Source organism: Epinephelus lanceolatus, chromosome 16 (assembly GCF_041903045.1).
Source record: "Epinephelus lanceolatus isolate andai-2023 chromosome 16, ASM4190304v1, whole genome shotgun sequence".
Taxonomy (NCBI): domain Eukaryota; kingdom Metazoa; phylum Chordata; class Actinopteri; order Perciformes; family Serranidae; genus Epinephelus; species Epinephelus lanceolatus.
The window spans coordinates 29,617,368-29,641,315 of NC_135749.1; the positions used below are offsets into that span (position 1 = coordinate 29,617,368).

General features: G+C 39.8%; 1 protein-coding gene and 1 non-coding gene across 2 annotated transcripts in view; one reads left to right on the plus strand and one right to left on the minus strand.

Annotated features, from left to right (window-relative positions):
- LOC117263603 (uncharacterized) overlaps positions 1 to 23,948 on the plus strand; it is a 61,196-nt gene that overhangs the window by 23,499 nt on the left and 13,749 nt on the right. The window contains exons 16-30 of the mRNA XM_033637152.2: positions 2,017 to 2,090; positions 2,397 to 2,549; positions 2,801 to 2,961; positions 3,339 to 3,498; positions 3,600 to 3,788; positions 9,751 to 9,910; positions 10,322 to 10,389; positions 10,699 to 10,958; positions 14,062 to 14,242; positions 14,859 to 15,062; positions 20,694 to 20,844; positions 21,099 to 21,328; positions 21,589 to 21,690; positions 23,232 to 23,473; positions 23,631 to 23,811. Of these exons, the coding sequence (XP_033493043.2) occupies positions 2,017 to 2,090; positions 2,397 to 2,549; positions 2,801 to 2,961; positions 3,339 to 3,498; positions 3,600 to 3,788; positions 9,751 to 9,910; positions 10,322 to 10,389; positions 10,699 to 10,958; positions 14,062 to 14,242; positions 14,859 to 15,062; positions 20,694 to 20,844; positions 21,099 to 21,328; positions 21,589 to 21,690; positions 23,232 to 23,473; positions 23,631 to 23,811 (2,516 nt within the window). The remainder of the gene's footprint in view (positions 1 to 2,016; positions 2,091 to 2,396; positions 2,550 to 2,800; positions 2,962 to 3,338; positions 3,499 to 3,599; positions 3,789 to 9,750; positions 9,911 to 10,321; positions 10,390 to 10,698; positions 10,959 to 14,061; positions 14,243 to 14,858; positions 15,063 to 20,693; positions 20,845 to 21,098; positions 21,329 to 21,588; positions 21,691 to 23,231; positions 23,474 to 23,630; positions 23,812 to 23,948) is intronic.
- trnam-cau (transfer RNA methionine (anticodon CAU)) lies at positions 6,318 to 6,390 on the minus strand. Its single transcript has one exon. It is a non-coding gene; the product is annotated as a tRNA-Met (tRNA).

Below are 23,948 nucleotides of genomic sequence, written 5' to 3' on the forward strand. Positions count from 1 at the left end.
TTGCTGTTTCATCACTAGCCTACTAGTGCTGTAACCGTAGCAAGTATCTCACAATCACTATCCTCATTCATATTTTAAGAAGCTACAAAATAAACCTGAAAGGCTGGAAATCAGAAGAGAAGTACAGAGAGTTGTTCCTGTGGAGATGATGCACTGTCTTGTCTAATCGCGTTGATAGAAACTTTCTGTCCTCAGAATGTTGTAGACCAGCGCATTGCAAGTTGCAAGTTTCAACTGATCTCGTTGCAAATCCTTGGTCCGAACTGGGCTTAAAATAAATTTGGTTGCTCTAGAGTGGTTGTTCTCAAACTTTTTACATCGCATACAATCTCATAAAATAATATACTCTCTAAGTTCCACCGCCATGACTGATGTTCAAATACAGTAGCTCACACAGGAGGCAGCTTTATTCCTAATCAGAAGATTATTTATTATTGACTGTTGTCACCAACACCAGCGTCATATATAGAAGTAGCACTAAAACTGGGACTTAAACTCTTCCACACTATTCTGTTATACCACAAAGGCCAGTTTAGCTCGTAACTTGTCAAGGATGTATGCTCTGACTACGTTCATGAGCTTGATTACTTGACTATATTACAGGAATGGCAGACTAACTTACATTTCAGGGACCACATAGTTCAACTATTTTCACTCCAAATGTTGTAGTATTTTTTTTTTGTCCTCATGTCTGTTTTTTATTAGTTTTTTTTAAGTTATAAAAAATACAATTTGATATACGTTTCAATACAATCCCACCCCACAAACAACCCCACCCCACTGCACCACCATGAGTCAGTAAATGTACATGATTTAAAGGAAGGGAAAAAAAAAAAAGAAAGAAAGAAAAGAAAATGCACACACACATACACAAACATCCGCAAATCAAGTTAACAAACAAAAACATACACAAATAAAAATAAAAGGATAGTAAAAAGAAGAAGGGGTTATATCTATACATTTAAAATGTCTGAGGCATCTATCTTTTCAACATGATCTAGCACTGGTTGCCATATAGCATAGAAGTTGAGGGCACAGCCTCTTGTGGCATAGCGGATTTTTTCTAAAGTCAGATGGTGCACAAGATCCCTGATCCATTGACTGAAGGTTGGAGGAGATTTGTCTTTCCATTTAAGCAATATGAGTCTTCTAGCCAGTAGCATAGCAAAGGCCATCATGTTTTTGCCTTGTCGAGTGGGGCATAAATCCTGCGGTGCTACACCAAATATTGCTATTATGGCAAGAGGTTCTATGGGTATTCCTAGCAAGTCAGAAAAGAATTTGAATATAAGTTGCCAAAACTCTGTTAATTTTGGGCAAAACCAGAACATATGTGATAAAGTAGCTGTTGCTGTTCCACAGCGGTCACAGTTAAGGTCAATATTTGGTGTTATTTTTGCCAATCTCACTTTAGACCAATGTAACCTATGTACAATCTTGAACTGTAATACCTTATGTCTTAAGCAAATTGAAGATGAATGTATCCTATCTAATGTGGAGTCCCATATATCCTCAGTAAGTTCGATGTCTAATTCTTCTTCCCATTGGCTTTTTAAATGTGTCAAAGTTTCTAGATTGTGAGAATTGAGTGACGTAGATTTTTCCAATAAGCCCTTTATGGTCGGAGCTAAACTGTGAAAGAGAATTAAGGAGAGAGCTGGGGGGTATCGATGGAAATTGAGCTGATTGTGAGGATACAAAGTTGCGAAGTTGCAGATACTTGAAGAAGTGTGAGTTGGGGATTTCATATTTTAATCTCAGCTGCTCAAATGATGCAAAATTATTATGTTGTAGTATTTTAATAGCATTATATATATTTAAAAAATGTACTGAATTAAAAAATATATATATTTTGGAGATTCCTCCATATACCACTAGAGGGCGCTCACGTACCACCAAGTCAATAGGCTTCATCCACTAGGGATCATGAATATCTGTACAAAACTTCAGTGCAGTATGTAAAGTGTGTAGCAAAAACATGGTTTTACCCCCATATTTGTTTTTTTTTTTTTTTAGAAAAGAAGAACAAATCATCAGCTCCAATGCCCAGAATGAAAGAGGTGAAGATATTAATCCCAAAACTGGACATTGTGAGTATCATGTTTCAGTCAGTTTCCAATTTTCTCAAAGTATAGATTAAAACTTTCTTTATACATTTTGGCAACTAGATCACTCTGCTACTGTTTAATGGCTGATGTGACAATGCTCATTTTTATCTTTATGTTTGTTTATTTATTTTATGTCTGGTTTATGCATTGCAAAATTACAAATGTCAAGAGCATAATAATAAAATGTCTCAACAATAGTATATTTTCCATCCTAACAAATTGTAATCGTGTGTTAAACAGGCTTTATGTTTTCCCTAGTGACTGTTTTGTTTTTTTATTTTGTCCAAGGATAAGTTTCGGCGTTCAGTCCACATTTCCCAGTTACCATCTGAGTGTAACTCTGTCACATCAGTGAAGGATCAGCCCATCACAACCAACAGCAACCAGCATGTAAAATCCTCGTCATCCACAAACGTCAAAGACAAGCCCAACAATGCAAAGGTAGAGGAACAGACTTCTACCCATTAATAAAGTATTGTTGTTCATCAGGTGATTATGGCATTTATTTAAGCATTTAGTCACATTTTTAGTCACATTAAAGTTAGGATAGGCAGCACTGGCTTTGCCATTTCCATCACAATGAATGTTTTGCTTTTACTTCAGTTGATTATGTTTGTATATATAACTTACTCAGCAATATAAGATACACCATTAATCCATGTTATTTATCTTTTATCTATCTTTTATATCAGGAGACGCTGATGAACTGCTCCAACTGCAAGTTGAACATGATGAAGGGCCAAACAGCTTACCAGAAGAAGGGATTCACAGACGTCTTCTGCTCCAAAAACTGCCTCTTCAAGATGTTTCCCGTTAACAGACCAGTCAACAAGACCTGTCATTACTGTCTCAAGTGAGTCCGTGAAAAACATCTCTTCATCCTTAAACCTGCAGCATAGGAACAGGCACGTTTTGAACAGACACTGAACTCGTTTTTTGACAAATGCTGCATGTCGTCTCCTCAATCGCTCCTCAATCTTCAACTGTACTATCAAATAACGGCCAAAAAAGGCCCAAAAAATCTTGTTTGCTTCCGGTGCGCCTGCGCAAGAAAGTTGCTGCAAACACCATAACTTAAGTATACTGTGTAATACAGAGAGCTATGGGGGCTTGAATGTAGCAGACATTCATTTATTAGTTAAAGTCTGGCACTCCAGCTTTGAAGTAGTAAGTAATATTGTAGTATTTGCATTTTGAATGTTTTTTTTTGTATCTTCTTTTTCCCGTCAGGGCAATCTCACAGCCTCTGGACCTCATCATGGCTGCAGTGGACGTTAAGGGAACTATGAAGGACTTCTGCAGTCCCACCTGCCTATTGTCTTTTAAGTCCAACACTGTGCCCACCCAAACACCACAGCAGCTCTGCAGCATGTGCAACAAATCCTGCACCGTAAGCAAAAAACAAATATAAATGTTTCTTCAACAAAACTATTCATTTTAACCAGAAACTCTTTGTTGCACTTACCGCTTCTTCATCGTTATCTTCTGCAGACCACATGTGAGTTCGCCCTAAATGAGGCTGTCCTGAAGTTCTGCAGCAACTCATGTTTGGAAGATTTACGCAAGAACACGTCTGTCTGTGACAGCTGCAGCTCCACCTGCCTTAAACCACTGAAGCTGAAGCTGAAGGAGGGGACCAAATCCATCTGCAACCAAAAATGCCTGGACGAGTTGAAAGAGGTGCCAAAATATCATAACTATGATCACTTAAATTGTCAAAGAGAAAACATTACAGCATGGATAACGCATCACATGTGAACACAGTAAGATAAGATAAGATAAGATCAACTTTATTGTGCCGCAGGGGAAATTCGTCTTGGGTAGTATAGTGCAAACAGCTGAAATATTCACATACATACATACATACATACATACATACAATCAACACAGACAAGTTGCCAACATGAGTGCACTGAGTGTGTTACAGTTGCAGACTACTGGTGCAAGAGTAGTGCAACCATTTGCCTTGTATGTAAGGTTACAAACAAGGGAACTACAGGTGTTGCACTGGCCTATCTCAAAGTGCAAGTGAGTGCAGATAAAACAAATAAATACAGAGGTCAATAAAAACACCAGTAAACCAGTTAAAATTATATTAGATCAGTTGCGGGACCATAGTGCAAATAAAAACAATACTAGATAAGAACAACGATAACTAGACCATTTAGGCATAAATAGCCCTGCGCACATACGGCTCAACCAGGGGGGCATTGCAGGGCCAGCAGGTGAGCAGGCAACCACCTATTAGCATAATTGAGGAGAATTCAGTAATAAGCAATGGTAAACAGTGATTAACGGTGAATTGACGGTAAAGGTTCAAAACCATCATATAGTGTCCAAGCCTGGAGCAAATCATGGTTTACTAGAAACGACAGGGGGCTTGACATTTTATATACAGGGTTCCCACTGGTCTTTGAAATCCTTGAAAGTTTGTGATTTTTAGGGTAAAACAAATCAAGACTTTGTAAGTTTTTGAAAACAGTCATTAACATTGATTCGTGTCTCAGACTATGCCATAGTGGTCCCTTGAATTAATGGTATTGGGCCTGGAAAGCCCTCGAAAAGTCCTTGAATTTGATGATCGAGAAGGTGTGGGAACCCTGTATTTAAATGCTCAGGCAGCACGGTCAGCAGTATAGCTGGAGGTGTAGAAAAGGTAGGCTCATTAATAAACAGAGCCTGTCAAATAGATATTTTGCATAGTTTAATCATATTTGGTTTTGTTCCACTATAGTTGCTTTAATTCTCCTGCAATGTACCAGAAATCAAAAACTAGTAATATGTATAAAAATGTAGATTATAATAGCTTTATAATACTAATTAGCGCAATAATGATTTGGGGATAAGGTGAAATATTCCCAAAATAGAAAGCTGGGGTTCTCTGTATTTTTGTCAGTGTCAACAGATTCCTTAGAAAGACCAAACCCAACGATGTGCAGCACTCATCCGACCAGAAGTGGGTCATTGTGGGTTTTAGCTCCCTCAAACAGGAGGAGTTACTGGGGCAGGATTAAACAGTGCATTTGTTGGGGACTATTTTCAGCCACAGATTAATGCACATTTGGGTGTGCTAGTGAGTATTTGTGGTACCAAGGGTGTCATGGTCAGGCCAGCTGCTGTTCAGAATCTGTTGCACCTCTGTTGGTGCAGTTATGATACAGGCACTGAGAGTAACCAGTCACAAACTTAAGAAAGACTAGGTACAAGCCTTTGAGCTCCAATTATAGATGACATAGTATATCTTGTTGAAGTTATGATACATTAACTTATTCTGATCCACCATTCTAAAGTAGGAGCAGTTAAAGTCACCTGAAATGTAAGTACACATTGTAATACCCTGACAATTTCTTTATCTTTTAATAAAATCAAATACAATAATTAGATCAACTTACCTCCACGTCAATATGTAATATGTTTGTGTTCATCTAAAACACAAAGTTATCAGATGACACACTGATTTTGGTATTGGTCTTACATGATAGTAATAATATTATTAATAGTGGCTCAAAAGGTTGTAGCACCTTTCAAGGTACCCAAGATTGCTTTACATTTATGAATGTAGAACAAATAACGCACAAACAAAAATTAGTGTGTGCAGTGTAACAGGATTGACTGAGTCTATAGGCCTTGGTGAACTGGTGGGTTTTCAGGAGGTTTTTTTTTTTGAAGATTGCAAAGATTCCATTATTGCAGTGTTACAGATTTCCCTGAAAGTCTGCAGGTTGGTGTTGGAAGTCATGAGCAGAGCCATGTCTGAGGGCTGGAGATTACACCGTATATGTTGTGATTATAATAACAGTGGGGATGATTTTTTTTTTTTCATGTTTCCTTATATTGCTACACAAGAGTGGCTTCGAGTGGGTTCAGGGAATGTTTTTTTAATTTCAAAGGTTTGCTCAAATTTCAGCTCAAAAATATACACATTTGTTCAAATAATGACAAATGTGTATATTTGTTATAATGGCTCACTGAGTAGGAATAGTATAGTGCTGTACACTGTTTCATTGCTGTTCTCTTGCTAGGGCAACAGCTTTGGTACCTGTTCAATTCCTGTCAGCTACTACATTAACAAACAGTCCAACAGCTAACACAGAGGGGCTTCTGTAGAATTTTTATGTTGCCATTTTCTAAAGGTCTTTACCGCATATTCGCTTTATATATTTTTAGTGTGATATTTTTTTTTGCGGTCGCTGTAGGTCAAAAAACATGTGCCCCGTGTGAGGCTCGAACTCACGACCTTCAGATTATGAGACTGACGCGCTGCCTACTGCGCCAACGAGGCTGCGTAGAAAGGGGCGTTTACGGAGGTTACGTAGCTGGCAAACTGCTGGAATCTATTGGCGTTCAGAGCCGATAAACAAATCTGGGTTTGTTTGGCAACATATTGTCACATTTTCAACACGATAAATGTCAAATATTATTTCAAAAACAGCAGTAAACAAATCTCACTTCGAGGTCCATTAAGTGAACGTTGAGCGATTGTTTTGTCCTTAAATAGCTCCGTAAAAATTGCAATGGCCGAACTTCATCTGACCGATGGAGCGTAAGACGAGGTCTACGTCACATATAAAGTGTAATGTGTAAATTAAAGTCGTGTAGGAAGCGTCAGATCCGTAGTAAAAGTGTCAATACCACACTCTGACAATACTCCATTTCAAGTAAAAGCGCTGCATTGAAAAAAGTATTTAATCAGGTAAATGTGTTGAAGTATTAAAAGTGAAAGTAGTTAATATAGAAAGGCCCCAGAATTATATGAAATAGTATTAGTATTATAGATGGTTCAGAGTTTGGTGGCGTTCGCTTTTCTGTTAGTGCTTTTTGATTGCTCGCAGCACCTGTACCGTAATTTCAGGAGTAGACGAGCAACGCATTCTAAACAGCGGCTGACTTAACTTGGGTGACAGGCGGTGCACATCTGTAGGACTGACTCCTGTGCTGCTGCTGTAAGGGAGGCGAGTCTGCTATACAAACTATCTCTCTGCGAGGTCAGTGTCTGGACATGAAGTGCTCTGTGCCGGGTTGTGGAAATGGCCGCACCTCAAGATTATCTATCCAGCAAAAATTTCACTTTTTCCCGTCCGATCCGCTTCTTTGCTGCGATTGGCTGGAGGCCATCAAGAACCCTCTTTTCGATCCAAAAGTTACCACAGTGCTCATGGCCAGGGCTCATGACCTGCGTGTGTGCAGTGACCACTTCACACATCAGGACTATGTGGGGGGAGTATTAGGACACATTTATTGTTAGTTTTGGTCTTCTGATGGGATTTGTGGACAATAACAAAAATCTAAAATATCACCAGCCCCTGAAGAGATGATAAATGCATCTGTAGTCTGTAAGTCAGTAGTGTTTGTAATGTGGGATGTATGTGTGGTGTTGTGGATGCAAAACAAATAAGAACCAAACCAAAAGGGTAGATGATGATGATGGCGAAAATGAGGGAGACAGAATGAAGACCCACCCTGCGTTCCAAATCGCATACTTCTACTATATACTTTTAGTATGTACTGCAGCTGCCCTTAAAAAGTATGTAGCGTAGTATGCAGTATGCATGCAGTATGCATACTATTGGGACACACTACATCCGCCATCACATCCACCCTGAACTCCGACCCTCTTGCTCACCTCCGCCGCCGTCCGTAGCGCCACATTTGAATATTTTGTTTTGTTGTACTTCGGAGATGCAGCCAATCTCCTCTCGTCGAGCCCGCCAGAGTCGTGCATACCGTCGGAGGTGCCGGAGAGCTCTGTTGCTGTTATGTCGTAATATATGTTGTTGTTTCTAATAAACTGATGTGTTCACGTAAACAGTCCCAAGCCTATTATTAGTGACCTGTCTACTGAACTAGTCACCAGTAGGCACATTAACCCCCTTCACACATAGCTCTCTGTTGCTGGCAGATGTTTGATGTTGAATATATTTACAGCTGTGCAGCTGCTGGCACTATATTCTGTCTGCACGTGAAGCAGCCTTACATTCACATTACTTTTATTTGTAGTGTAACATACTTGCACATTCTTACTACATTACTTAATATGTATTTGACTTTTACTATTTATATATTTACTAGTCTATACTGCTCATACCTGGCCCATAGTGTATTCATATTTAGTCATATGCATTCATTATTGATACCACACTTACCCCACTGCCTATACTGGTAGAATCTTCTATATTGTAGTCATAGTTGAACCCTAACACTGATTATACTATAATCACAATAAAGTTGAATGTTGTAACTGTGTTCTTGCAAAACTGTATGATATGTGACAGTATATAATCAGATCATTGCAGTCCTAATATGTAGTGTCTTAGTATCTCAAATTAAATAAACCATGTATGAAAGGAAGTGTGGGCGTTGGTTGTACACGCAGCTCAGTCAGTGTGACGTAACTTCCGCTGCGCGAAGGATTGTGGGTCAGAATGGCCAAAGAAGCATGCTGACATGCATACTGCGAAATATGACCGGATGTAGCAGAACATCCTGGTACTTTTGGCATACTGCATCTGACATACTATGTATTGGGACACACTAATTCTTTTTCTGGCATACTAAATAGTATGGTAGTATGGGTATTGGAACGCAGGGCCAGTCTAAATAACCTAGACCCAGCATGCCCAGGTGGAAATGATCAAGTTGATGGCTCCGCCCATTTCTACCTGCAGGTAACCTCAGAGGAAAAGAAAAGACAGTGGATACGTTACATTTGTACATTACTGCAACAGATAGTTGAAACTTCACATTTCAGTAACGCTGTGTTGGCCATGTAGTTAGGTTTAGGCACAAAAGCCACGTGGTTATGATGAGACACATATGTTTTGGCTTTAAATTGCCCAAGTGCACAGGTGTCTCACCATAGGTGTCACACAATCCACCATGCCCTCCACCTCTAGCTGACAAAGTCTGCACATATACCATGTTAATTTAGAAACTTTGATATGACATGAAGTAAACCTACAAATGTAGTGTATCTGTGTTTTGCAGAAATGCACATTGCCAACATTTTCTTCTAGTGACTGGCCTGGGAAAATTACTGTTTATTAGATTATCAAGGCTGACAATAACCCTTTCTTGTTCTGTGATAAATATATTAACTTATCATCTTGGAACAAAAAAAGAGCATGAAATCAGACAGTTTGAAAATAAGCAAAACACTATCGCCAGCCTTATCCTTTTAATGATAAAGTATATTAAATATGCATGCGTGATTGATGAACATAACCATGGACATTAAGCTGCTGCTGTGACAGCCTCCAGTCTTGCTTGAGGGTTTTCCTCCAGATGTTGGAACCTGGCTGCAGGGATTTGCGACCATTGAGCCACAAGAGCGTTAGGGAGGTCAGGCTCTGATGTTGCAGTGCAGTCGGTGGTCCAGTTCTTGCCAGAGGTGTTGGTCAGGGCTCTGTGCAGGCCAGTCAAGCTCTTCAACACCGAACTTGAAAACTCAGACCTGGCTTTGTACAACGAAAGCCCATTATTGTCTGGAAAATGTAACTGTGTGCTGTAGCACTAAGATTTCCCATTGATTGGACCTAAGGAGCCCAAAGCAAGGCACTGAGGCGCTGATGAAAAGTTTTAGTGAATAAAATTGTTCTCCTGCAACATCCCTGATAATCTGTTTTCTTTTTCTGTTATTCTGCAGAAAACCAAGACATCCCATCAATGCACCCTGTGCAAGGCATTGCGGCCAGTGTCAGAGATGAGTGAATACACAACTGATGATAAAGTGGTGGAGCTCTTCTGCAACCGGTACTGTGTGACGTCATACAAGCTATGTCCTGTAACTGGAAACAGGCCTCAAGGTACTGGACAATAAGTTTGTCAAAAAGGCATTTTGTCTTGATCCCCATTCACCTCTTTTTACTCCTCTCTCTCCGACTCTTTATTCAGACTGAAAATAGCACTGCATTAAAAAACATAAGGGTGGTGTGTGTGGTTTGCTGTAAGAAGCAATATAACTATGCGACCTACTTACACACACGACCAAACTTATAATCCCCTCCCCATAAATATGTCTTCCTATAAGAAGTTATCATTTTTATACATAGATAAACTCTTAAAATGTCCTTAAATTTGTTTAAAGCTACTTTATAGGGTGTTAGAAACCATATATTTAATGTTTATATCATGCCTGTAAATGCTGAATAATTAGTGTAGTACAATACCTGTATTTGTAGTAAACTTAATCGCATGTTTCTGATTTCTCTTTTCAGAGGAAAAAAGCTCAGATGGTTTGAAAAAGTGGAGAAGAAGCAAACAATCAAAACAAGGACTGAATTTTGTGAGTATATTTAATACAATAATAATTACATTTCATGGTGTGATAATAAAAATATGAATGTCTTTATTTCCTCTTATTATGTTTATTGTGTGTACCAAAGGCACATTTATTGTGAGTGCACACCTGGCAATCAGCCTTATTCTGATTCTGATGAAGATGTGAGTTAACTCTGCTCCACATTAGGGCTATGTAAAGCAGACGTAGTATTTGCTTACTTGATAGAATGTTTTAAATCAATCTAAGCAGGGTTGCATTGAAGTCAAAGGACAGCTTCTGATCACTGTACCATAACTGCGCATCATCCCACAGGAGGAAGTGGAGTTCAGCGCAGACTCCACTGTAAACAAAAATGATGCATCTGCAGCTGCTGTATCAGACACTACGGCGACACTCGTCATTGCAAGTTCAAAATTAAGCAAAACCTGTTGTACCTGTGAAAAGAGTGTGCCGAGAGGAGGCACAGTGTACAAGCTGAAGAGCTCACAAGAGGTCTTCTGCTCGACCGTATGCCTCTTTGAAAGGCAACCCCACATCAAATTAGGCACAAAAACCTGCTACAACTGCTTCCAGTAAGTCCAGGATATTTTTCTCCATGCTCTTCTGTGCCTGTATGTTTGCTTTGTTTGGTGTGTTCATTTGTACTAAAGGGAGAATCAATCTAAAATTTAAATAATAACATGCACGTTTTTTAACACAGTTCAACAAAGCTGAGCAGATAAGCAAAAAAAATCTTTCAAATCTGGAAAGAAGCACCAAAATTTGACTGAGTGTACCTCTTGGGTCATTCTTTTGAAAAATCCCATTAGCCACGTAAATTTCAAAATGGCTGCCATTTTTAAAGATGGCAGCCATTTCAACCATCTTTTACGACAGAACTTCATTTTCAGGGCCAATTTCAATGATTCTGGTGTCAAATGATAGGTTTTTAACTATGGAAAATTCAAATTTATACATCAGAAATCCTTTTTATATCTCTTTATGCCATTTACTCAGAATATTTTTAAAGTAATGTACAAAATATCCATAAACACAACATTATTCCAGCAAAACGTTTATTAGAAATGTACTAGTGATGGGCAAAGCAGTTCTGTAGATGTTACTGAATCACTAGAGTCAGTTCATTAAAAAGATTTGTTCAAAAGATTCGTTCACCGAATCATTCAGTGCTTGGCTGTGTACTGCGTAGTCTGACTCAGTCTCTCTCCGTTGCTGCTGCTGCGTCTGCCCTGCACTGGTGAGTCTCATTACTGGCCAGCCTAACGTTTTAAGTTTGTTTATCTGGAAACTAAGTCTGTTAAAACAATGTGGAGGTGTGTGATTGTGTTCATGTGGCTTGACTTCTGACTACATTCGCCAGGGTTACCATTTCATACTTCAGAGACTTAACTTCAATGCCTTAAGGAAGGTCAAGTTCAACCATGGGCTCAATTTACCCCACAGCGATTGGCTCACTTTGCCCCATAGCCACCTATTTGGTTAGCTTGGCAATTCAGGCTAATGGTTAGCCAAATGATTCATATAATTTTATAAGCTGGCAAATCACCAACATCAGTGTTTCCCCTACCCTTTCTGGTTAATGTAAAGTGTATTTACTGTACCGCTGTAATGCCAGTAAACAGTTGTTTCAGTAGTTAGCTGGTATGGAAATTAGCCTTGCTAAGTAGCAAACTGGCTAGCCTAGCTAGTTTGTGCTGAATTAAGGTGCTCACAGACTCGGGCGTACTATAAGCGGAGCGGACTCCACAAGGAATGTCCGCAGTCATTCGGGCTTCCGTAGTCGAGCACACTTCCGTGTTGTAGTTTCCTGTAAAAATGTCCGTGAAACACTACATTAGAGACGGTGGTATGTTAGGCCACTAAATGCCACAAGAGACCAGGAAGGGCAGTTTGCCATGTTGGTGAAGGACATATGAAGTCTTGACGAACATAAACACTGGCGGCAAATACAAAATGCAGATCTGTGTCACATTTATTGGAGGTCGATGTGAAAAATACATGCCAAGCAGTCTTATGTGTGACACTGGTGCATGGAGCGGAGTCCGCGTGGTCATAAAATCTGAGTTTTGCGCACACAGGGCTTGCGGACGTCCGCTTTTAGTCTGGGCGGAACGTACACGGAGTCCGCTCCGCATACGTTGCGCCCGAGTATGTTTGCGCCTTTACTGTGAACACACAGTTAACGTGGTTTCAGTGTGATATTACAGTATAGCAGTACAGTAATAAGAGCTTAACATCCCTAACATGTTACGTAGTTAATTTATGCGCACTCACTTCATTTCAGCTCAGTGTGAGAGTCTTAACTGTGTTTTGCTGTCACTTGCGATCGCGCTAGTTTCTCGACTCTGCTTCACTTTGCTTTGACATAGGCTAATGGTCATTACCTGACAAGCATAGAAGTTACTGTGACAAACAAAAAAGTTTCTTGTGTAAATAAATACTTACACTTCTCCTATGTACTTCTCTCCATCACAGCCAGATGGAAATGATGGGTGCTTCGTGAATTTATGGTCACATGACAACAGATTGCACAGTAGCAGAGAAGCCGCAGAGACCGCAGATGTAAATTAGCTATATAGCTAACTCGGGCTGAACGGTTGTGTTGTGGGTTAGGGTTATGGTTATAAACTAATTTAAAAACGGTGTGTGGGTCAACTTACCCACTGGCTCATCTTAAGCCACTCTCCCCTACACCATGTGTAGCAGCCCAGAGATCAGTAAGCATAATATTTTCTTTCAATGGCTGAAATATGGTAGAAGGAAGCTTCTTGGCCTCTCCAATACAATAAATCTGGCCTCTCTGTGGTCAAAAATGTATGATTAGATATCAAGATTGTACTTATTGGACAATTTTACACAAAGTTGCTCCCAGAATAGCATTTCTGGGATTGAATTGCCGGCCATCTTGGAAAAAAATGGTGGCCATCTTGATTTTTGCGTGGCTAATGGGTTTTATCAAAAGAGCAACCCCCAAGGAGTATTTGTGCCAATTTTGGTGCTTCTTTCCACTTGTGAAAGATTTTACTGAAAAAAAATGCAATTAGCTGCTTAGCTAACAGTTCTGATAAATAATTCACAACTATTTTGACTGCCGATTAATTGTTTGTCATTTTTCATTTGCCAATTAAAAACATGGTTACATGCAGCCCTAAAACTTTTTCTTCTCATTCTTTTTCTCCGTCTTCTTCCTTTGTCTTTTCTCCCTCTCCCCTTCTTCTCATTCTTCTTCTTCTCCTTTGTCATTTTCTCCTTCCTCTTCTTGTTCTCCCTCTCCTTCTTGTCCCTTTCTCCTTCTCCTGCTTCTCCTTTCTTCTTCTTTTCATTCTTCTCATTGTCCTCCCCCATTCTTCTTCTGTTTATTCTCCTCTTTCTCCTTCCTCTTCTTTTTTTCTTCATCTCCCTTTTCTCCCTCCCCCATTCTTCCTTTTCCTTCTTACACAGTTTCTGTGTCCTCTTTGCTAAAACAAGCATTGTGATGATCTGGCTGTTCGTGTTTTTCTTACACACTTTCTAGACATTTAGTATTGTGCAGGTCAAGTTAAATTAAATTAAGTAAGACACAATTAAATTAAATTCAAGAGACTAAGGGTAACAATCATTGAAAAAATGAGATCTTTGTGTCACTGCTTAGTCCACAATGTACAACTGAAAACAATCTTCTTCTCTGTCCTTCAGGATGATAATGCGACCTCACAACATGATCCTGGCTCCGGTGGATGATTCAGGAACTATGAAGGAACTGTGCAGCAACACCTGCCTCGCTTCAGTCAACTCTAAGAGGACCATGGTTCCCCCCAAACTCCCACCTCCAGCAGTACCTCAGAAAGAGTGCAGGATGTGCAGCAAATTTTGCGATGTAAGGGAAGAACAAATTGACACTCACTTTTTGTTAGATTTTTAGGTGTCAGTGCTTTTACTACATATCACAAGGGATTATGCAGTTGTATGTTGAAACGATATTTAAAGGATAAGATTGGCTGAAAAGGCTGTTTTATATTTTTCTTAATGCCAAAAAATCCTATGAGAAGAATAAAACTAACAAGGCCTTTGTCTTATCTGTCAACACTTTCCGACTTCCCTACCCTGTCTTTGGCAAATATACAGTATAGTTTTATAACTTTCATTTAAAAAAAAAGACTTCATTATTAATTTCCAATGTGTCCATAGCTGGGTTTGTTTTCTGTTGTTCTTTGACTTCCTTCAAAGAATCACAGAATTGTTCCTGCAGTAAGTAGTAGATCTTTGTAGAAATGTCCCGGCATGAAAATTATCTGGTAAGCAGAGTGTTAAGTTTTGACAGCAGTGACGGAATAAGCTATATCAGGCTATACTTGTTAGAAGGATAATTTCATTCAGTTCTTTTTATGGGATATTTTGAAAACATGAAAATGAAGAATACCATTAGCCTTATCCTTTAGATAATTTGAGTCACTGTAATATGATTAATCCACATGCTGCTTTGTCATTCTCAGTGTAAATTCCAGCTGACCCTGGATGGCGAGCTCCATAGTATTTGCAGTGAGGCTTGCTTCATCAACTACCACAGAATCAACAACTTGCCTGTGTCTGTTTGTGACGTCTGCGGCTGTGTTAGCCACAATGAACAGTTCATGGTGGGGACGAAGGACGACAGTCAAATCATCTGCAGTGAAGAATGTCTGGTCATGTTCAAAGAGGTGAAGAAATCAAATTTCAAAATCACAATCACTTTATTAGACCAGGACAGTAAATATTTAGGAACAGGTAATGAAGACAAAACAGGGAGTTTGGTGTTGATGTTGAAGTAAAAATATCAGATGCCCTTCAAGGATAGGGCAAGCCATTGGACAAGGATAATAAACAATGACTGTCTAGCTTACTTAAAGGGATAGTTCGACATTTTGGCAAATTTGCCTATTGCCGTAATCCCTATAGTCATATGAGTAGGTACATTACTTTTAATTGTCAGTGCCTGCTGTTTTGAGATCGGTGGGCTAGAGCTGCCTGAGGGGTATTCCAGAAAGGGGGTTTATGTTAACCTTGAAATGAGGGAAACTCTGGGTTTTCAGTTCCAGAAAGAGTGAGTGAACTGAGTCTGTGAACCTAACCTGCTCGCTGGCAGGTTTTCTTCAATAAACCCTGAGTTTTTCTCTGTCTCCTCCCTCTTACACACTGTTTCATTTCCTCATTCATTCAGTCCGTGTCAAAGCTTGTATCGAAGCGCATTAATTAGCGGAGATTTACCGTCTGTCACTATCTAAATCCTGCTGGATATTAGTTTGTTGCTCAGGACTGTCTTAAGGTACTGAATTTTTGCACATCAATCATTTCTTTGGACATCAGTTTTTGTCTTTACATTCAAATATTACACAGCAAGAATTCACCCTCAGCTTAGAATCAAACCTCTGTCCTTTTAATATTTATTATATTTTATAACACTGTGCACAAGCATCAGACTGTCAGTCTGTTAGAGCAGCTCCGAAATGTTTACTGCACATAATGTGTAGGTCTAATTATTTAAATTTTAAAAATCGGTATGAAGCTTTAGACACGTAGTATCAGTGACAAATGATCTCCATCACTGATGTCATTGGTCGCACTGATGGAACATAATTCCTATAGCCTAATATTGGGGATTATATGTTAATATTTCTGAGTGAGTAATGGTGCAGCATTTCAGTGTCTTTTAAATTTACTACATTTGTATCTGAAATAAAGTCACTGAATGCTGTTGAGTCAAGATACAAATATATGTCCAACATGTTAAAATCTACTGTATTTTAACCTCAACGTCTTTTCAAGTGCAAATCACCAAACATATTATTACTGGGTCAGACTGTGAGCTTATAGTCATGTCTTTATGTCTTTGATCTATAGCCTAGCCTATATGTTTTAAATCTTCCTATTTTTCAGTTGCTGCCTCCTGTGTTTTTCCCCATCAGATTAAATCTGAACAAATATATTATTATATATTATTAATATAATGTAATGTATCTACACCCTGATACACAGTCAGATTCCACCACTTTATCTTCATTAAGGAAATGTAAGTCTGATAAATGATGAATAAACGGACAACACTGAATCAAACTTTTTTATTAACTTTATGGTTAACTTATTTACACTTCCTTCGCTCTGACTCAGGCTCTTCTTTTAAAGATAAACGTGCACTGTCTGCTACACGTGCATTAATATCTCTACATCCACTGGATTAAAATGGAGGCGCTGTCTTTTATTTACCTGTTGCCATGATGAATCGTGGAGTCGGAGCTCCATTGATGATGGCTTTTTATTGTTGGCTTAACTCAGAGTGAATATACTCAGAGTTGACTGAACTAACTCAGATCAGCTGTTCTGGAACCGGTAACTCAGAGTTTCCCATCTCAGGGTAAATCAACTCAGACTTCAGGGTTGGACTCAGAGTTTGTTGAACCTCCTACCTGGAATACCCCTCTGCTGCTCAGCGCACAAAATGGAGGTGAATGGTACAGCCCCCTCTCTCCCTCAAAGCTAATCAAACACACCATCAAATGACTCCAAAACGCTCTAGTGGACAACACATGGCTTGCGCATTCCCCACGCTATGAAATAATAATGTATAATTAAGTAAAATTACGACACATGAAGCAAATACTCGGAACTACTTTCTTGAGTAAACCACTGGGCGGAGTGATACAGTGCCACCTGAGACAGTGCCATGGTCATTGCTTGCACCCTTGCATTTGCGGTATCGTCAGCTGGACGCACCAGAAAGTTTGAGAAAAGTTTACAGAGTGCTGTTGTAAATCATGGTTTACACATGTATTGTAAAAGGTTGCGGTAACAAGCCGAAGACATGGAGCAGAGTAAAGTTTCACGTAGTTCCAACCAAAAATACGGACAGGATGAAACAATGGCTATTTGTGCTGGACATCGATCCCAACACACCTGTGGAAACGGTCCGGAAAATGTTTGTTTGCTCCAACCATTTTTTACCGGAGGACTACAGTGAAAGGATGGAGCGCAGAAGCTCAGGAATGGTTCAAACGCTTTTCTTGAAAGATACTGCCATACCATCTGTCGGCATCACAAAACGAGCAGACGTGGTAAGTGATCGTTGTGTATTTTGCTCAGCAATCTCTCTGCTGTAACGTTAACGTTACCTCCTTGTTGACTGAGTAACATTAGCCTACAACCCAGGCTTTACTATGCCTGGGTTGTAGGCTAATGTTACTAAGGCTAAAATGCCAATGTTGTGGTTATGTTATGGAGAAGTGCTTGTCCAGAGCATAGTGAAGGGACCATTCTCGGAACCCATCGGCTGTATTCGGCGTCTGACTTCCGGCAGGCGGCGATACAGCCTCTGCGATTTTTTGGCATTCCAGTTTGATTTGGGCGGAGGAGGTGAATTTCCATTTCCGACAGGGGCGGCTGGCCAATAGAGGGCGATAGGGTGCCGCCCCTCCTTGAGCCACAAAAGAAAAGAAAGATGATGATAATAAATGTATGATTATCATCATCATTATTGTCATATAAACACACAATATATTAATTATTCTGATCATTTTCACTTGAAACAGCTCATCCTGCCTCTGAATATTCAGTCAGACACAGTGTGAAGTCACGTTCCGGCCCTTTGGGGCGATATCAGCCTAGCTGGAAATCGCCCCGACTCACTCTCATAGACTTCCATGTAAAATGCTTTTTTTTTCTAAATGCAGGCAATCTCTATGTGTTCCGGGAGGGCTTGCCCCAACGTGTTTTCGTCATACGTAAACCACCAAGTATAATTCATGTGCTCCTCGGATGTTCCGATTTCCCATGTCGGGAAGTCGTTCTTACTTCATTGTGTATTCATGAGCGTTTAAGTCCTAATGTGGAGACATCATGGACATTACAAAGAAGATGTGTTGTATTTTACCACTCAAAATGTTTAAAAACACGTCGTCAACCGTTTCCACTGAAATATTGCTTTATGGTCGGAAACTCATTTTTCCGATTATTCCGACATCACATGAGGCAGCGCCACTGCGCAGCGGTCACATCCAAGATCAACATGGCTGAAGTTTCCAGCTGATCCAAGAGGCTTTTTAACCATATAGGTTATAACGTAACGACGCATACTGCGCCCAAATTCACACCCGTTCTTCTCTATGGATATTCTCCGCGACCATTAGCGAGAAGCCACACATCACGTGAAACAGCGGAACCGGAGCGCAGGAGCAGAGCTTTTCAGTGATCACACACATCATTGTGCTGTCATCCCATCACGCTATAAATCCAGATCAATTGTCTACAAAATAAAAACCTGACGAATTTCTTCAAAATCCATTATACAGATCTTGTTATCAGTCACTTCATATAGTGAGGAATATCGTATCTTACCACGTCTTATGCTTGCGTGTGTTTCTCCCTGTCTATCCACATTTGTAGTCCGGCTTTCAAGATGCCAGTATCTCCATATTGTCCAGTTGACACTCCATCAAACTTTGTATGACAAGACCAGCCACTTCACCTTTGCGCACCCAGACAACTGCAGCCTAATTATGTATGCTGACAGGGCCGTAGTCACCATATACATTGAGGGGGACACGTTCCCCAATGCCCAAAATGCCCCCCCAATATATAACTGAAACTGAAAAACAACAACAAAAAAACGTTCAGGTCAGGTCAAAGAGCAGTGATACTATGTGATGTGCATTGTATTAAGTTGTAGGGTATGCCTGCATTTAATTAGAACACTAAATGAATTTCCACTTAGCTATAATAAAATGTTTTCTGATTAAGACTGACAATGACTCAGTGAATACCTTACTCAGTTTTATTTGATTAATGGTAAAACAGGTCTCTGTTTACATTCAAAGGTATTTATGTGGGCAAACTAATGAAAAGTAGTCTGTTGATGACCACAGTGGATTGTTCAGTCATTGTAGAGCCAAATTAATTCAAATTTACCCATTGAACGGGTCACCTCAGCCATCATCACAACAATTGCCCCCCCTGAGAAATTTGGCAGGAGCTGCCACTGATTTCCGACTTCTGTTTATATATAAGTAAATATGCTGAACCATTGCGATGGATTCAGAGTTTTCAGTGACGCCAATTATGTTCCGCCTCGTTAGTTCACCGCATGGAGCATTTAACCTGGCAACAACTGCAGCCGGCTTAAACGTGATTGGTCAATATCACGCGGACTATAAACAGCCTAGAACCGGAAACCAGGGCTCTTCCGCTCTTCTTCCGGAGGTTCTCTCCGGGGTTTGCCTACAAACTACATGCATACACACTGAATGTAGAGTCTGTAACGTTATATAGAGACTATAAAGTGACTGGCATTACTTCTCATTGTTGGGAATAAACAGACTGCTAGGGAACATTTTATGTTGTTGTTCCCTCGGGAGTTGTGATTTATGAGTGTGGAGTTAGCATGTTCTCCCCGTGTTCCAGTGATTATTTTGAGGCGTACTTTCGTCCCATCCCACCATCAATATATATATATGTAACATACAGTCACTGGCCACTTTGTCAGTGGCCACTCCCCTCAGCCCCTTGTTGCTCGGCAGCCTCAGCCTCTCTTCTTGCTTTCTCTTCTTCCAAAACCTGCAACTCTTCCTCTGTATATTCTGTCTCAAATAAAGAAGGTTCTGGGTCTTGGTTAATATAAAAGAAATCATCATCGTCATCCACCAGAAAGTCCGCCATGATCAGCAGTCGGCTTCTTCTCAACAAACTTGTTTTGATGACGGGAGTAACTGCACTAAACATACGCTGTTTGAAATCACTCCGCCCAGCAAGTACTGTATGTCTGGAATGTAGTTCGGCTGTGCATTTGGCTTCAAAACAACTCTGTCTCGTAATATTACATTATTATTTCATAGCGTGGTGAATGTGTAAGGTACAAGTTCTCCACAAGAGCGTTTTGAAGTCATTTGATGGTGTATTTGATTAGTTTTGAGGGAGAGAGGGGCCGTACCGTTCACCTCCGTTTTGTGCACTGAGCAGCAGGCACCTCTGCCCCACCGATCTCAGAACAGCAGGAACTGATTAGACTCACAAGTCAGTCTTTAGACGCTTTGCTTAACTAAAGACTGATGTCTTTCTCCCTAATTTTGTGTTTAGATGGGCGGATACAATTTCAGAATTGTGACATTATGACAAGTCACCCAACATTAGTTTGATTGATATTACCTGGAGTAAATAATATTAGAAAAAAGTTGTTTTTTTCCTGAAAATTTATAAAAATGGAATAATCTGCTTTTGCAAATGAACTCTTCATATGTAGTAAGCATTCTATAAATATCACATCTGATTCTGCCCTCTTTCTCACATTGTTTTCTATATTCCTACAGAAAACTGAGACACCTCAGCTGTGCCCCATGTGCCAGACGTCCCATCAGTTGTCAGACATGGTAGAAAATAAAAACGATGAGGGCAGGTTGGATTTCTTCTGTAGCAGCAGGTGTCTGATGGTACACAAGGCTCAGTCTTCCACCGTGTCAGGTGCTGCACTGTCATTTTTTTTCTACTCTCTCCACTGCCATTATTTGCATTGCTAATAACATACTACATACTTTTGGACTGAATTGAGAAACCTTTTTGCAAAAATGTTCTGAGAAGTTCATATTTTATCATTTTATTTTCAATACAAGTAGGTTGTAACCATTTAGCACATTTAGCATTTATAGAAAAAATATATGAGCTTTGCCTGTCTACTGTGCATTATCATTTGTCTCATTTTTACTGTGTCTTTATAGGAAAGAACAGCCCAACACCTGATGCATCCTCAGTTGAAGAGATAAACATTAAAGAGGTGAAGCCATTGCTTGAAGAAAACGACATTAAAGAAGTGAAGCCATTGCTTGTAGAGAGTGACATTAAAGAAGTGAAGCCATTGCTTGAAGAGAACGACATTAAAGAAGTGAAGCCATTACTTGAGGAAAATGACATCAAAGAAGTGAAGCCATCGCTACCATATTTGGACTGTGTGAGTATTATCTATAATAACTGAAGTACACCAATTTAAGGCACGTGTCCAATTTGAGCAGCCACAGCATAAATATGGTCTCTACTACTTTTTGTAGCGATGGATGGGAATGTACTGTGCAGCAATATGAACGTAGTGTGTACAAGTGAGGGGGTAGATATGCTGAATTATACAGCAGTTAGAGTCATCACAATTCTCCACACAGACTGCTCTGTTGTAAATGTGCAGCTAATCTGTTTCTCTCATCACCTCTCATGAAGATTAAAGAAGAGCCCATCGATGAGGAGTACAACCAGAATCTCCCATCCTCCATTTCCACAGATGACATTAAGGATGAGCCTAAGGCAGGAGATGTGACCAAGGTAAGAAACATGATACAGTTCATGGGAGATAAAAAACCTTTTTTCTAAAAAAAAAAAAAAAAAAAAAAAAGCTTGTGTTGTATATATCTATCACCATAAGGCAGATTTATGAGTTGACATACATTACATTTAAGTCCAGCACTGACAATGTTAACCTACAGCTAAGTGTAAGTATGCAAATACCATAGACTGTGTATAAATTTGGACATTTTGTCCCCACTTAACCCTCACTGTACAAAAATGAGGCCAAAATATCCCAGATACGGCTGCTGCCATCTTGTGCTGGTGACCTCATTTGGAGCCACAGTCTGCGCAGTAGTGATCTCGGTGGTGTCAAGTTCGCGACCAAACACCTCTACGACCAATCCAAGCAGTGCCATTGATCACAGAGCACACAGATCAATACACATAGCTGTCAATCATGATGTCAAACCTCATGTTTATAGTGTCAAATAACATACTGCAGCATGATAAAAACTACCTGAAATGACAGAAACCATCTTTGGAAAAAAAAAAATTTGACATGTACTTGAGAGTTTTTTTTCCCTGTTAAAGGGGGTTTTTTGGGGAGTTTTTCCTTATCCGCTGTGAGGGTCTTAAGGACAGAGGGATGTCGTATGCTGTAAAGCCCTGTGAGGCAAATTGTGATTTGTGATATTGGGCTTTATAAATAAAATTGATTGATTGAATTGAGAGTTTTTAGTTTGGCTTATGTCCCATTTACTAACATGGAGGGGACGGGCTTTATGACCTATACTGCAGCCAGCTACCAGAGGGTAGCTGGCTGCAGTATAGGCAGATAGTTCATTTCACTGCATTTAAAACAAGCCTTTCTCATCATTACTGTCTGAAATGACTGTTACATTATTTCTTGTGTTCAATAATAAATATCTTTAACATAGATTCTGTTAATGTGTCTTCACCTTAAAGGTTCTGTATATGACATTCAGAGCATTAACATAGCAGCAAACAACTATTCACTATGTGAAGATATAGTGGAGTGATGTCGTCCTGAGCAGAGAATGAAGAAAGGCTACCCTCTGTTTCATAAAATCTTCTCTGTCTCATATTTTGGTCGACAGCAAGGCCACATGTACATGTTTGTGCATGTGACTCCTTGTGTGAATCCCATCAGCTAGCTATTGGCCACCGTTCTGCACTGCACTGCACTCAGAGAACAGTAACACCCACCTTCCGGTTCTCCCCAGGTTAACACTGTTAGCTCTGTCAACACTGTTGTGTTAGTGCTGTTTTCACTATAACCATTAGCTGCTAGCCACCAGCACAGCCACCTCCATGTTGAGAACCATATGCAGACAATCCCAGATCATATGCTTTGAATGTTGTGCACAGCTTCTTTAAACAATAATTGATTTAATAGTGATATGAAAAGTATTTCAGATGATGTTGTCATCACTGATACTGATGAGGAAAATGGTAGAAGAGATGCACTAGTAGATATTTAAAAATGTATCTCAATATCCAGGTTCCTGACAACTACACAATCACTGCGTATCATCTCACTGTTTTGTCTGTGACAGGTGGACTTACAGATCGGTTCAGTCTTTTCTTTGACAGAAGACTCGTCAACGGCCACAACACCAGCGCCCACTCTCACCCACATGGATTTGCCTGCGTCATGCTCCAACTGCAAACAGGTCCTGATAGATGGAGAGACTGTTTATCAGAGGAAGGGCCACGCTGACATCTTCTGCTCCTCTTCCTGCCTTTTGAAATTTTACCAAATGAAACAAGTTAAGAAGACCTGCCACTTCTGCCTTCAGTGAGTCATGAAGTATTTTGTTTGATTTGGTGATCAGTATCAATAAGGACTTATTTTTTAATGTCCTTTAGCTTAGCTCATCTCAGCTGTATCTACACATTTTTAGTGTTTAAGATTGCAGAAGATTAATTGATCTCATCCTTTTTTGTACTTCTAGAGGGATAGCACAGCGTCAGGACATCCTCCAGGCCCCAGTGGATAATGATGGGACGAAGAAGGATTTCTGCAGCCAGACTTGCCTGTCTTCCTTCAACTACAAGAAAATCATGTCCACCAAAATACCCCTCATACCGCTCGCGTCACATTCACAATGCAGCATGTGCAGCAGATATTGCATTGTAAGAGACAATGGAACAGATTCCAAAAGATCACATTATATTTTATGTTTCTTTATTGTAATAATGGCATATTTAGAAGAAATGTTTTCCTTGATAGTGCATCTTTTTACAACAAAAGCTTTAAAAAGTTTACTGCA